This window comes from Ceratotherium simum, chromosome 19, assembly GCF_057802395.1.
Source record: "Ceratotherium simum simum isolate JZ-2026a chromosome 19, ASM5780239v1, whole genome shotgun sequence".
NCBI classification, from domain to species: Eukaryota; Metazoa; Chordata; class Mammalia; order Perissodactyla; family Rhinocerotidae; genus Ceratotherium; species Ceratotherium simum.
Genome location: NC_141918.1, coordinates 40,106,521 through 40,121,405, shown reverse-complemented (window position 1 = coordinate 40,121,405; position 14,885 = coordinate 40,106,521). Strand labels below are relative to the sequence as shown.

Genomic DNA, 14,885 nt, shown 5'->3' with positions numbered 1-14,885 from the left:
GTAGCAGGTGTGCAGTAAATTTTTGTTGAAGGGAAGAATGAATGAAGTAGGAATTGACCATTAAAGGTTTGCTAGTAAGCTATCAAATTTTATCTAGGTAATTGGATTTTTTACATTTTCCTCAAAATATATGTTCTTTCTTAAAAGTGTAATGATCAATATTCAATATTCTTGAAAAAGTTTAAGTATAATTTTTATAAATCAGTTATATTTCTTTTTAAGGAAACTTGCAGGGTATCTCTTGGTAATTCATGGATGTTCCTTTAATGTTCTCTCTCTATTTTCATTGTTATATTTTTCTAAAGCTAAGGCATTTTGAGTATCGATTGATTCTCTTAGCACTGTTAATGTTAATCTTTTCAAGGGGTTTAATGTTTTCTGATTTTAACAGTAGCATATATTCCTTATAGAACGTTTCGAAATACTGAATATCCTCAGTTAAAATTTGGTTTATTTCTTTACACACTTTTAAATATGTATCTGCACACACATGCACATTCACTTTTCCCCTCTATGAGATTGGATCCTGTTGTATATAGCATAGTGTATTTGCTTTATATTACAAGCTTTTTCTTATATTACAAAATATTGTCCTAAATGAGATGTGCTTTTTAATAGTTTCATGGTATTTCATTGTGTGAGTGTACCATCATTTTATTCAGCTGTTCCCTTATCTTAGCAGTGTTAAACCTGTTGGTATAATATGCAACAGTTGAGGTCCACGTAAAATATTTTAAGCTAATATAACACATACTTTTCAGTCAATGTACTTTATTACTAATGAATTAGATTTTAGTGGGAACATATTTATATTGCCAATGTATTAACTCAGTCTACCATAACAAAATACCATAGACCTTTTCACTGTGTCTCTTCTTATAAAGGCACTAATCCCATCATGAGGGCCCCACCCTCATGACCTTGTCCAAACTTAATTACCTCCCAAAGGCCCATCTCCACATACTATCATGTTGAGGGTTAGGGCTTCAATATATGAATTAGGTGATACAGGGGAGACACAATTCAGTCCATAGCAGCCAACAAAGAGAACTATTTCAGAAACTATTTGTTTTTACCTAAGTAGCATTTTTAAAACTAGAATCTAGAATTGTTCTCACTTTATCTATGGGAAAGATTATCTGAAAATCTTCATAGAAAAAATAAAAATTACTATTGCTTATTCATCATGGAATACATAGTTAAATTATGCATTATTGGCATGAAATGGAACTGTGAAATTGCATGAAATTGCTGAAATGATTGTACTATCCCATTCCATGAATGTTCATAGTTCTAGAAAAACTGCAAATGGCTCAGTCTTTTACAATAGTTGATGAAAAGAGACATTAGAGAGTTTCCTTTTTCTATGTGGAAAATAATAGCCAGTTTTGTGGATGATTATGATCACTTACTGAAGTTTCTTTTAAAATTTCTTTTAAAATTAGCCTCATTCTCTCCGTAAATAAATGATACAACTGATAAGGAAGGCTTACCATCTTATAGCCTTTATATTTTTAAAAAATCTTTATATAACATCATTTTTAAAAATGTCAATGGTAGGTTGATCTTATAACAATGATGTCTCTAGGGGAGAATTAATATGATCTCTATTCAATATTGAGAAACCTGAAGCTTGGAGAAATTATTTTACCTAAGGTCAAAAATCCAGTTTGGTTCCATTCAGCTACTTCAAATCCTATCTTCTATGTGTTCAAAGAACAGAACATTTATATTACCCCAAGAAATAGTAATCAGAGAAAGATACTAATAAATGGTTATCTTTTGTAATTATGTGGAAAAGTGAATAGTTAGAGAATACTACATGTACTTAAAGTCAACTTAGAAATTCATATATAGCATTCTCATTTAAAAATAATATAATTAAATAGTGATGTATTTCAAATGGTCATTTACAAGAGCACTATTAATTTGTTACTATGCTTGGCATTCTTTTGTTGTTCCTTTTTAAGTTTTTAGAAATTTATTGTAACATTGCTTTCCTGGAAGATGATAATATATGGTCAGTATGCTATTGTATATTTTTGATATAATATACTTTCAGAATCATGTAATTGGTTTTCTCAGTGTGCAAGTTGTTGTGGTAAGAAGCCTGGACTATTTAGTAGAGAGTAAACAAAACTAGTGCAGATTCAGATACTTTTTGTTTTTGGCTGCCGGTTTTGGCTGATTGAGATGGCTTGTCTATAGATTAGAACAGGAGTCGGTAATAAGGTCTTTAAAACAACTACTCAGCTCTCTTGCTGTCGTGGGAAAGCAGCTGTAGACAGTACATAAATGAACGGGCATAGCTGCGCTCCAATAAAACTTTATTTACAAAGACAAGCAGCAGCCATATTTGGCCTGCAGGCTGTGGTTAGCTGACCCCTGGATTAGAATTATAAAGTGAAGGACAGCTCCTCACCGTAACATTTGCCTATTATTTGTCAGATGTTTGTTTACTTTTCTTAAATTCTATTCTTTCTAACTTTGCTTTAATTTCTACCTCTGTCCCCTTTAATTTCACCTCTTTATTCACATTTTTGTGTGCTACGGTGCTTTTATATCTTATGCTATTTTTCTAGGCTCTCTAACATTCTCACACAGCCTTCCAACCTTGTTGACAAGACCTCCAAAATTTAATCGGTCTAACATTTACTGAGTTTCAGGAATGAGTGGTGTTAAGGACATGGAGGTACTGGGTATAAAGACAAGATAGACTCCCATGAATTTGGGTGGTCTTGGAAAACTTATCAAAGGAGGCAGAACTTGAGCTGACTCTTCAAAGAATGGAGGGAAATTAAATATTAGAAAAAAGAGGAGACTATTTGAACAAATTATTGATGAGGGGAAGCTCACACATTGCTTCCTTCCCGCCAAATCATCCCCAATTGTATGGAATCCCACTGTGGACAGGTCCTTTGCAAGAGCGTTTCCTGAGCAAAGTGCTAAAGATGTGACTTATTTTTCTCTGGGGATTCCATCTCTTTGGATTATCTCTTTTCCTCCGGTGCTTAGTAAGATAAAGATGAGATGCACTCAGACCTGCCGTGGGAAGGCCTGAGACCTGTGGCCTAGACCGGCTCTGCTCTAGGCACTCTGGCAAATGGACCTCTCTCCGGCTGCTTGGCATGTTTTTCCTTAGTGCCCTTCCAGTCTTTTCTGGCCACCCACATGGTAGGCAGGTATGATCCTAGGAGAAGAGAACAGGAAGCCACCCAGTTTTCTTGGGTTATAAGCTACCTTTAAACTTAAATGTGCAAATGAAAGGAATCCTCCATGGGAAATCTGTGTAGCTCAGTAGGGCCATAACTTGAGATTTGGGATTAGGGTTATTTTAAAAAAAGAGAGAGAGACTGTGAATAACATTTATTTCCCTTCTGTGCACATATTTTCCTTTGGACCTTGTGAGAGAAGGGATGGCTGTCTCAAGACAGTTGGGGTCCTGCCATCTCTGTCTTTTTTCCTTTGATATGATTACATCTCACAAATAGTTACAGCAGACCAAGCACATATATGGACAGGGGACTGGGTCTGGAACGCAAAGCCCTGTGTGGGGAGAGAAGCCCCTGCAGGCTCCTAGGCCTCCAATGTGTATTCTTCCTTCTGCAAGTGGGGCTGCAGGCTTAGCCGCGACAACCTAGATTTGGCAGTAGGATATGGAATTACCCGGATATCTCTGGATATGTGGAGAGCCAGGTAGTCTGTCTCAATTGCCTCAGGCTGCATAAACAAGTTCTCTACAAAAACGGCAACTTTTGCATCTTAATTGCAGTTTTCTAATGTTTGGGGCGGGAATTTATTTCTAAAGCCAAAATAAGATCACATTAAATGAGCAAAGTTCCAGGACACTGATTTTTAGCTTCTGGATTGTTGGATTGTATAGTGTTCACTTCTTTTTACTTCTGAAGAAAATGGGCGCATCTCTAAGCCTTAAGTAACAGTCATGAATATTGCACTGTTTGACCACAGTGGTGTGATGGAGGGTGTCAAGGAACATAAAAGAAGGGGAGTTTTACTATAAAAGGAATGGTTGTCAGGTGGAATTAAGGTTGGGGAATCTCAGTGGGATCATTAAAACTCAAGGACTAAAATGAAAATAAAGACTTGTCCCCAGGACACTCTGGGTCTAAGAATCCAGCCTGCTTGGAGGTAGGGGACAAATTAGGCAATGAGTAAAACTACAGCATTTGATGTGTGAGGAGAAAGTACTAACTGGATTTTGTAAGAAGACCATTAGGAACTTAGGAGAGAAGAGGATCAGCTTTACAGACAGACCACAGGGGAGTTAGAAAAGGAAATTTCTAAATTTAAAATAGACTGGACATTAAACAGATGAAAGAGGCCTTTGAGAAGACTTAGGGCCTAGAGCTTCCACGCATGCAAAGCCTCTCTTATCCCTTTGATACCAGTGTAGGGCGGACTGACTGTGAGGCTTTCCTCCTCATCCCCACCGCAGCCCCCAGTGAGCTAGACTGGACCATATGGAAGACTCCTTTCTTGTAGGCCAAGTGGCCTCCTCTGTCTCTTTCTTCCTATTTCATTTGTAGTAAAACATTCTTAATTCTGAATGCTTTAAAATCTTAATTAAAAAGTCTTCAAATGCAAATTTTGAGATTATGCTAAGGTACAAACTTGCTAAGTAAATCAATCTCTGAATACGAAAACAACACATGAAGTTTCAATATTTAATACTTACCATAGCCAGTATTATGTACATAGAAAACTGTCAATCCGAATGAAAGAATGACCTTCAAGTTGGAAAAGAGTATGGTGTACTGAATTCTTCTCCCTTCTTTAAAATCATGCAGGTAATCTATGCTTTGAACACTAAAAATGACGAGCATGAATCTGCAATTCAGGCCCTCAAAGATGCTCATGAAGAAGAAATCCAACAAATTCTTGCAGAAACAAGAGAAAAAATATTGCAGTATAAAAGCAAAGTAACAGAGGAGTTAGACCTCAAGAGAAAGATTCAAGTTTTGGAAGCGTCGTTAGAAGATCACATAAAAATGAAGCAGCAGGCTTTGACAGAATTTGAAGCTTATAAGCACAGAGTTGAGGACATGCAACTTTGTGCAGAAGCCCAGCATGTCCAACGCATAGTAACGATGTCGAGAGAGGTTGAAGAGATTAGAAGGAAATTTGAGGAAAGATTACGGAGTTTTGGACAACTCCAAGTACAGTTTGAAAAGGACAAAAGGTTGGCATTGGAAGATTTGCGAATTGCTCACAGACGGGAGATCCAAGAGCTGTTGAAGTCACAGCAGGATCACAGTGCCTCGGTCGACAAAGGGCAGGAGAAGGCGGAGGAGCTGCACCGAAGGGAGGTGGAGACCTTAAACAAAACGCTTGAGGAGCTGAGACTGGAGCGGAAGCAGCTCATTGAGGATTATGAAGGCAAGTTGAACAAAGCTCAGTGCTTTTATGAACATGAGCTGGATACTTTGAAAAGGTCGCAGCTTTTTACAGCGGAAAGCCTACAGGCTAGCAAAGACAAGGAAGCTGATCTTAGAAGAGAATTTCAGGGACAAGAAGCAATTTTACGAAAAACCATAGGAAAACTAAAGACCGAGTTACAGATGGTACAGGATGAAGCTGGAAGTCTTCATGACAAATGCCAGAAACTTCAGATAGCGCTTGTTACAGCAGAGAACAGTGTTCAGGTAAGTCAAGAAGGTTACTTTCAACACATGGGTGTTTTTTTCAGTTTTCTCTTTTTCTTTTCAGTTAGGTCACTTTAACTTTTTTTGTCCTCCATTTTGCTTTTTCCTACTTCGTAAGAAAATCAGTGAAGGGGTAGTTTTTACTACTCTAGTTATTATTTCCTACTAGAATTTCGGATATTAAAGCCCCCAAAAGATAACTTAAAATCTTGCTCACTGTTTATGAAAGGGTTTTATTTAAATAACATGTTAATATTTTCCATAGGTGGTTTGGGAGGGTTAAAATATCGGGCTTTGGGTTTAATTTTGTTTTTTCCTTTGCTTTCATTAATAATGTCTGCTTGTCAGTTGATATCCAGACAATGAACAAAAGATCGATTGCTTTATAAACCTGTGAATTAAATAGGGAAATGGCACAAGTTTGAAAACAAGTCCCTACAAGTTTTGTTTTATTGGCATAGAAAATTTCATAGCTGGGTTTTTAATATCTGTGCAGCATTTGAGTGGATTAGGAAGGATAAAATAGCCTTTCATGGCTGGGTCATATGTTTTAGGAAGGTAACGTAAGTTACAAGTGTCACCAAAACAGATTTGAAACTAGGTATTGTTAAGTGACTTTTGAATAAGAGAACGTTGATGCTTGTAATTTAAATGTATTATTTAGCTTAGCATCATTCTTGCATATTAATAATGGCTGTTTGATCTTTCTTAGGTTCTTCAAAAACAGCTTGATGATGCCAAGGAGGGCGAGATGGTCTTGTTAAGCAAGCACAAGGAAGTGGAGAGCGAGCTGGCAGCGGCCAGGGAGCAGTTACAACAGCAGGCTTCAGATCTCGTCCTCAAAGCAAGTATGTCTGACCACAGTTCTTGCTATATTCCTCAGCTAACACCAACGCTAAATGTTAACTTGACAAAATTTCTCTTTTCTTCTCATATTTTAAAATTATTTAGACTCTAATGTCAAAGGACGCTAATATCTTATCAGTTAATCATAAGATAAGCCAATGATAACTTATTTTTAGGAGCATAGTCTCATAGAAAATTTAAGAGTTATAGATAATATAGCACCAATAAATCATTCACTGCAAGAAGACCCAGTCACTCTTTCCAGGAGGCTTTGTCCTGTAAAGACGTGCATTTTAAAGTATGTAAATTAGTGGAAGTGTGTGTAAATTATAGCACCTCATTGCATTTGGCTTGTTTTTAAGGAACGTTTTACATTAAAAGCTCACCCTGACCTGGCTGACGAGCTCATTTCATAGCCCATACCAGAGTCGGTGGGAGACCCATGTCAGTTCTCAAGTTCCATTTTGCCTGAGTGCTTAGTGTGCCAGGTGAAGCCATTTGAACTAGTTCTTTGAGGGTGTCATCTGATTTGGTTGGCTCACCAGTGAATGCCAAATTACCTTTCCCCTAAAATAGTAGTTTTTTGCCTTTAGTGTGTATGAGAATCACCTGGAGGGCTTGTGCAACCACAGATGCTGGGCCCCAGCCCCAGAGCTTCTGATTCAGGAGGTCTGGGGGAGCTTCATTGCCAACTAGAGTTCCCAGGCGCTGCTGTTCCAGGGCGCTCTGAGAACCACTGCCCTGACGCACACTTTCTGAGACCTTGTTCTCACATTCACTTTTCATCTCTGTCTCCCCTCATTCCCACCCCCCCTCCTTTTTTGCTATTTTCATTTATTTTATTCTTTCATAACCTGCTGTCCTTATCTGTCTGTTACCCCACCTTTGTTCTTTATCAGGTCTCTTGTGTAAAACAAATACAGTTTCGACCAAACTGCTGCTTGCCATCTTTACTCCCTGCATACAGATTTCTTCTTCTTTATGTTAGAATTTGAAAGAAAAGAGATTAGAAAAGAACAAATTACTTATTTTTGCACCATATATTAGTCAGTGCATTCTCTCTTACTTTGTTTTACGCCCAGGACTTTTATCCAGACCCCTAAGGAGTTGCTTCTACTTCAACTTGTATAGCTTGCCATCTTTAAAAAAAAAACTAGAATGGTCCTGGGTTCAGGGAGCAACATCAGTGATGTGAAAATGGACTTCTTTCTAATTTAAATTATTCTACTTGGGTAAGGAGTATTCCCATGGTGAATGTTTCTGTTTTATACAGTGAGGAAACCGAAGAACTATTTGTACATGCAGACCATTTATTTTACTGAGGTGTTACGTACACTTGTGTCATTAAATATAAACTGTTTTAGACCACAGTGCAACAAATTTTAAATTGAAGTGGTTTTCTTTTCGGGGGGGTAGGTCACATTGGAATGCTTCAAGCAACTCAAATGACCCAGGAGGTGACAATTCAAGATCTAGAGTCAGAAAAATCAAGGGCCAATGAGAGATTATCTCAGCTTGAAGAAGAAAGAGCTTTTTTGCAAAGCAAAACTCAGAGTCTGGATGAAGAGCAGAAGCAGCAGATTCTGGAACTGGAGAAGGTGAAAAGCAGTGGAGGACCCCTTCCCCACCCCCACCAGGAGAGGAAAGGAAGAAAAGTGCAGTTTTCTTCTTTTTCGGGTTATATTTAGAGTGTTTATTCCTATTCCACAGTAACAGTCTATTTCTTAACTCTAATTTTTTGTTTTTATTTTGAGGAAAAAAGATATAAAGCCAGATTACCCCATAGTGTGTATATATATCTTCAAAATATTGTTGATAACAATTTATAATGTAAAAACTTAAGACATTTCAACTTATTTCAAGCCAGAAACTGAATAAACTTTTATTTCAATGGAATGTACATTTATAGCTACTCAGGTTTGTTTTTCTGTTGATGAAATGTATTATTGCATATACACCTAGGAAATTTCTATAAAACTGAAAAAGATGACAAGCATCAAGCTCTTAAAATTCATACACCAACATACTGAATTTCTAGATTGAACAAATAAGACATATCATTTGTAGAGTAATTGCTGAATATTCCAATTTTTCAGATATCTGCAATACCAAGTGGGAGTTGTGGGCACCCTTTCTCCTTCCCTCAACAACCAAGCTGGTTGAAAAATGTCTCTTCTCCTTGCCCCTTGCTCACCTCCCATTCGCTCCTTACCCAGGTGCATTCTGGGTTCTCTTACCACCACTCCACAGGATCGGCGTTTGCCTCAGCCGCCAGTGATGTCCTGGTTGCTGAGCTTGGTGGATCTTGTCTCCCTGTGGTACTTACTCCTCTCTGATTTACAACGTCTCTCTTTTGGTATTTCACGTTCTCTCCTGTTTTCGTCCTGTCTCCCCGGCCTCGCAGTCTTGTTTGTGAGTTTCCCTCCTCCACCTGTTCCCTCACCATTGATGTTCCCCAGTGTTTTCATCTCGTTGCACACACTCCTCCGGTCCAGTAACATCAGCTGTCACTTGTTCGGTAATAGCTCCCAAATCTGTCAGTCTAGGCCAGATCTTTTCCCTGAACTTGAGTCCTATGTATCTAACTCCCAGTAGATACCTCTTTCTCACAAGAATGTCTAATCAGCATGCCTAGAACTTTCTCTCCTCAAAAGTACTGTATTTCCATTACTCCTTTTTCAACCAGTAGCGCTACAGTCAATGGGAGTCCTTCTTGATTTCTGTTTCTTTATCCCCTTTATCTGTTACCAAGTGCTATTGGTTGTCTGCTCTGTTAATATATTTTTATTCCATCCCCTCCTCTCCATACCCCTTCACAGATCCTAGGTTTAGGAACCTGTCATTTTTTGCCTGGATTACAGTTACAACTCCCTAACTGCTCTCTTTGCCTTCGGTCCACTCACTACCCTACTGCCAAGATGATTGTTTTTAAAAATATGTCATTTACTTAAATTTCAGTGATTTCTCATTCCCATCAGGATAAAATCCAGACTCCTTAGCATAAAAACCCCTTCTCATCATTTGACTCCTGCCTACCTCTGAGCCTCATCCCTCACCACTCCCAACCTGTATCTTATGTTCTGTCCACACTGCTTAGCTGCATGGACTTCCTGTCTACCTAAACTTCGCCACTGGTTAACTACCTCTCATCCTTCAAAATGCTGGAAATAGTTATGAGTGCAGGCTTTTGACATCAGATCTAGGTTTGAAATGTTCTCATCTCTCATTTCTTGATGGACTTGTGAGAATTAAATGAGAGAATGTGTCAGCAGCAGCAGCTCAGATGTTTTCTCTTCTGGAAAGCCTTCTCTGAGCTCTCTCTCTCCCTCTCTTACACACACACACACACACACACACACCCCACATCCTTTCCCACCCCATCCAGGTTAGGCTCCTTTCCTGTATGCACTGCTTTCAAAGAACTTATAAAATTATATTGCCACTCTCTTTTGAGTTTTTTTCATCATTAGACTGTGTATGCTTAAAAAGTGTATAATTGGCACTCAGTAAAATTGTATGGAGTCATACCATTTGCAGGGGTAAACTGGTCAGCTGTTTTGTGTGTCCCTTTGATGTCCAGGAAGCTGTACTTCGTTAAGCTCGCAGATGCGCTCACACTTGGTTCTAATGTAATCATAGTCTATTTTATCACTTGCTTTAAGATTACTCATTTTGCCTGTGCCACCCTGTCATTTTCTGAGAATACCAATAATGTATTCTCGTGCTCCATAGTCTAAATCCCCTAGCACTCAGTTCATTTGAGTTTATGTATTTACTGAATATTCAAAATACTAATAGCAGTAATGGAAAACCAGGTGCCAATTATTGAACTTTATTTGTTTTAATTTTAGAAAGTAAGTGAAGCAAAGAAAGCTCAGCAAGAATATTATGAGATGGAGCTACAAAACCTGCAACATCGATGGGAAGGGGAGGTGGCTCAATTAAATGAGGCCCATTCTAAAACTTTGGAAGAATTAGCTTGGAAGCACCATATGGCAATTGAAGCTATCCACAGTAACGCAATTAGGGATAAGAAAAAACTGCAAATGGTGAGTAAAAATCCACTTAGCATTGCACTGTAAATTGGTTGGGTTTCTGTAATGATCCAGCGTGACCTATGTTGTGGAGTAATGACTTGCTTCATTTTCATGGCTGCTGTCTTGTAATCACCTTAAATCGTGGTTCAAAGAGTAACGTACATAGAAGTTCTTGATATGGGATGTAGTTTATTAAATTACACGAGCCATTTCTCCTCTCTGTAAGCCATAAAGGAAACACTGCCTTGATCTCGAGCCATCTCTTTGTGAGACAACAGCATAGGTGCGCCCGTCGGGAGGCCTCGCCTGGGTGAAGCACTTATTCTCCTGTAGACAGTTTCCTTCCCTGGGAAAATGATTTGTTTGTGGTGTTTTTTCCCTCTCAATTAAGTAATCAGCTTGCTAATAGTAATATGTGACAGACAGTATTGCATAGTAGAAACAGCAAAGCATCGGACAGATTTGGGCCCTGCCTTGAGCTCTTTGCTTGCTAGCTGCCTAATCTTCGGCCCCAAAAGCTATGCCTCACATTCCTCACGTGACTGACGAAGATAAGATCCATCTTGTAAAGTGCCTGTGAGGGTTAAGTGAAAGGAAGTGTTGAGAACCCAGACATGCCCTAGCATATAGTGATAAATAATTGTTAGTTATTAGTATTTCTTACTGTGTGCCAGACATTGCAGTGATGTTTCACATTTATTTTTTCATTTAATCCTTATAACACTGCTATTGGTTTGATTGTTATACCCATTTTACTGAAGACGAGATGGAAACACAGAGGGGTTAAACACTTGGTCAGGCACATGCAACTAGTAAGCATTGGTCAGGCCTTGAACTCAGGTCTCAGATTATCAAACCTCAAGGCGTCTAACCACCACATCATGTAGGCATGTATTAATGATGGCTGTTCTATGTTTTATATAATAGCACTTTACAGTTTACTAAAAATTTTTTTATATATTCCTTGTTACCTAAGATTGGGAGATTACTGTCATTTTTATTATATAGATGATGAAATAGGTTTAGTAAACCTAAAGGATTTACTCAGTCACAAACCTAGTAAATAGAAGAGGTAGGATGTGAATTGAGATCTTCTGCCTCTGTGCCCCTTCCTTTTGTGACACAACTAGTTGGAAAAAATATTCAATACCTAAACTTAATTAAAAATTCAAACAAAACTTCCTGTTAGAATGTTATTTCTGTCTAAACTTACTCTTGTATGTTTATGTAGCCAGAAACAGAACTTAATGACGTTATTTCTCAAAATTGTGGTTGTCGTTTTCTCTGTGCCTGCTGACTCTTCCAGGACCCATCTGTACAGCTTTAATTACGTGGTGCATGTGTGTGCTTACCAACTCTGGATGTCTGTATCGAGTGTTCCAGGCCTTATAGTAAAGTATTTAGTGGTAGCTGCTTCAGTAATCTCTTGAATAGCTATTTTTTGTTATATTTTTCATTTCTACATCCGTTTTTCACCTTAGCCTTCTCCTCTCTTATTGGAATATTTAAATTGCAGGTGTCCTGCCTTTTGCCTCTCTGTATTCCTCTATATAAAGCTCTAAGTGCTAGAATCAAGGCATCTTTCATCAGTACAATTTTTGCCTCATTACTTACCTCCCAGTCATCCCCTCACCCACTGAATTTCAGTTTCTGAGCCACCTAAAAATCTGCTTTAAGCCACTTACATTTCTTACAATCTTTCTTTAAAGCATAGTTGCCATTAGACAGATGATATGAATTTCCTGTATGTGAACATAGTCAGAACCTCTTATGATAGCCTTATCTGTACCCTTCTCTTCTCTCAAAAGAACTTGTTTGTCACTTGTTGCTTTTCCTTTCTTGCCTGGCTAGCTCATGTCTGAGCCTGAGCTAAAACCAGCCTCCTTCCAGAACAGTCTTTCTCCAATGTCAAATTATCTTTTAAAGAACATTTAGCTAAAAGTGACTTCTCCATTCCTTATTACTTAGTTATCAAAAAGGATTATATTTTCCTTTATAACTCAAGCTCACTCACTGCATTTGAAAGTGGATACACAGAGAATCCATGCAGAAAACAGTTAACATAGCAGGCCTGAAACTGCCTTCCTTAGCAAAGCATGGTGCAGAGTTGGCTCTTGACTCTTACCTGGGAACTTGAATGTCGGGAGGGTTCCCACCTTTCCGTGATAAGAATGACTCACTGTGCTAAACTGTTAATGTAAACAATATGGTTTTTGCTGAACATCTGCTTTCTTTCTTGGAGTCTGGAATTTTGGTACATTCTAGTCAGGGGGGTACCTGCATGACCAGCCCCCAATAAAAGACCTGTGCACTGTGTCTCTCATGAGCATTCCTAGTAGACAGCATTTCACATGTGCTGTCACAGCTTGCTGGAGAGTCCTGTGTCAGAGGACTCCTGGGAGCCCGAGCCTGGTTTCCTGCAGACTTGGCGCCTTTTCCCTTGGCTGATTGTGCCTTGTTTCCTTTGCTGTAATAAGTCATTGCTGTGAGCATGACTGTCTGCTGAGTCCTATGAGTCATCCCAGGAAATCATCACACCTGGAGTTTGTCCTGGGGACTCCCAACACAGAACCCTATTCATTACTCTTCTCACCTTACACCATATATAGAAATATTGAACTTCTTGTAACATGCCATGCTTTTTTGTACCGCCAGGTTTTTTTGCACATGCTTTTTCTTCTGCCTAGAATGTTGTATTTCCCTCTTGCTTCACCATCTTTTCTTACTGGTGCACTCCTTCAAACTATACCCAGGAATTGCTTCTCTGTGAAGGTTTCTCTACCAAGCTAGAACTACCAGTTCCCCGTCCGTCAACTCCTGTACTCCCCATGTGCATCAGATTTTAATCACAAATTCTTGAATTGCTTGATACCCTGAGCTTATTAAGGGCAGGCACCGTGTCTTATTGCCTTTGTATCCCAAGTACTAAGTAGCGTACCTGGGAAATAGTAGGTGTTCTTCACTAAGTATCAGTTTTACTGGTATTGCTCTTTAGATGCCTTAATTTTGTACTTGTTAATTCTTGACTGTGTTCTAGTGCTAGACCACTGAGTTCCAGAAGTTTACGGGATTTTGTTTTTTTATAGAATTCTGACTTAAGAGATAGTTAGAATTTTGCTTTATCTCACCAGATTATCATTGGTATCACACATTTCTGTGTTTTGACTACAGGTTGATCTAGACCAAATATTCTTACCACTTAAAAAAATTGTGTAACCACTACATCGTAAGTGATTCAGAATGATAGAATCTCAGCTGCTAGGATTAATTAGATTTGCTGTTAACACTGATATTATTAATTAAGGGTAAGTCTAATTTAAGAGCAAAGTATCAAAATATAAAACAGAATAGTCTTTTTCTTGGAGCCTTCAAAGTATACAATGTTTGCAATTTTGTTAATTTTTAAAAATTTCTTTTCCTTAGGAATTGGAGGAACAATCTGAAAAGGAGAAACTAAGCCTGGAAGAGGATAAAAATCAGCTTCAACAAGAATTAGAAAACCTGAAGGAAGAATTGGAAGACAAGCTGAATATAGCCAATCAAGAGGCAAGAATTCTTAAGCCTATCACCTATGTCATTTATGTCTTAATGATGACATCTGATTTGGTAACCTTGTATAAGTAGGTGAGCCTCAGTGAAGGTAACATATCTAGAGTAAAAATAATCAATAAACTTTCATTGATGCTGAATTTTTCATAATATGTTGGTTATATCTCACCAGGTAAACATTAACCACCAAAAACATCAGATCAAGGTGCTTTTGTGGGGAAAAGCAAAACCAAGGAGAAGATCACCATATAGGAAAGAAAACAAAAGAGATTTCTCTATCCTTTTGCAAAACATTAACTTAGTATTGTCTACACTGTATCTCCACTTAAGAAAGAGAGACTGGGGGCCGGCCCGGTGGCGTAGTGGTTAAGTTCACATGTTCTGCCTCAGCAGCCCAGGGTTCACAGGTTTGAATCCCAGGCGTGGACCTACACACCACTTATCAAGCCATGCTGTGACAGGCATCTCACATATAAAGTAGAGGAAGATGGGCATGGACATTAGCCCAGGGCCAATCTTCCTCAGCAAAAAGAGGAGGATTGGCAACAGATGTCAGCTCGGCTAATCTTCCTCACAAAAAAAACAAAGAGAGGCTGTACAGGTCCTAGATAGTGACATCTAAAATAATTTTAAAATTCTATATGAAAATAGTACTGTTTAGCCTGGAAAAGAAAAGACTAAGAATAGAATAGAAAAAAAGTGTCATAAATCAAAGAGTTGTGAATAAAATAAATGTAAAGACAATTTAAAAACCCTAATACTGTTTTTCCATCCCTTTCTCTCTTTTGCC

At 38.4% G+C, this 14,885-nt stretch overlaps 1 protein-coding gene across 2 annotated transcripts in view; it reads left to right on the top strand.

Annotated features, from left to right (window-relative positions):
• The window catches only part of FAM184A (family with sequence similarity 184 member A), a 118,632-nt gene that overhangs the window by 49,138 nt on the left and 54,609 nt on the right, over positions 1-14,885 (top strand). Inside the window, exons 2-7 of one of the 2 annotated variants that reach the window (XM_087444039.1) lie at positions 4,809-5,663; positions 6,376-6,511; positions 7,926-8,107; positions 8,606-8,827; positions 10,361-10,558; positions 13,970-14,092. In XM_087444039.1, coding sequence (XP_087300165.1) covers positions 4,809-5,663; positions 6,376-6,511; positions 7,926-8,107; positions 8,606-8,827; positions 10,361-10,558; positions 13,970-14,092 — 1,716 coding nt within the window. The remainder of the gene's footprint in view (positions 1-4,808; positions 5,664-6,375; positions 6,512-7,925; positions 8,108-8,605; positions 8,828-10,360; positions 10,559-13,969; positions 14,093-14,885) is intronic. The other variant, XM_004422266.2, reaches the window with a different exon arrangement.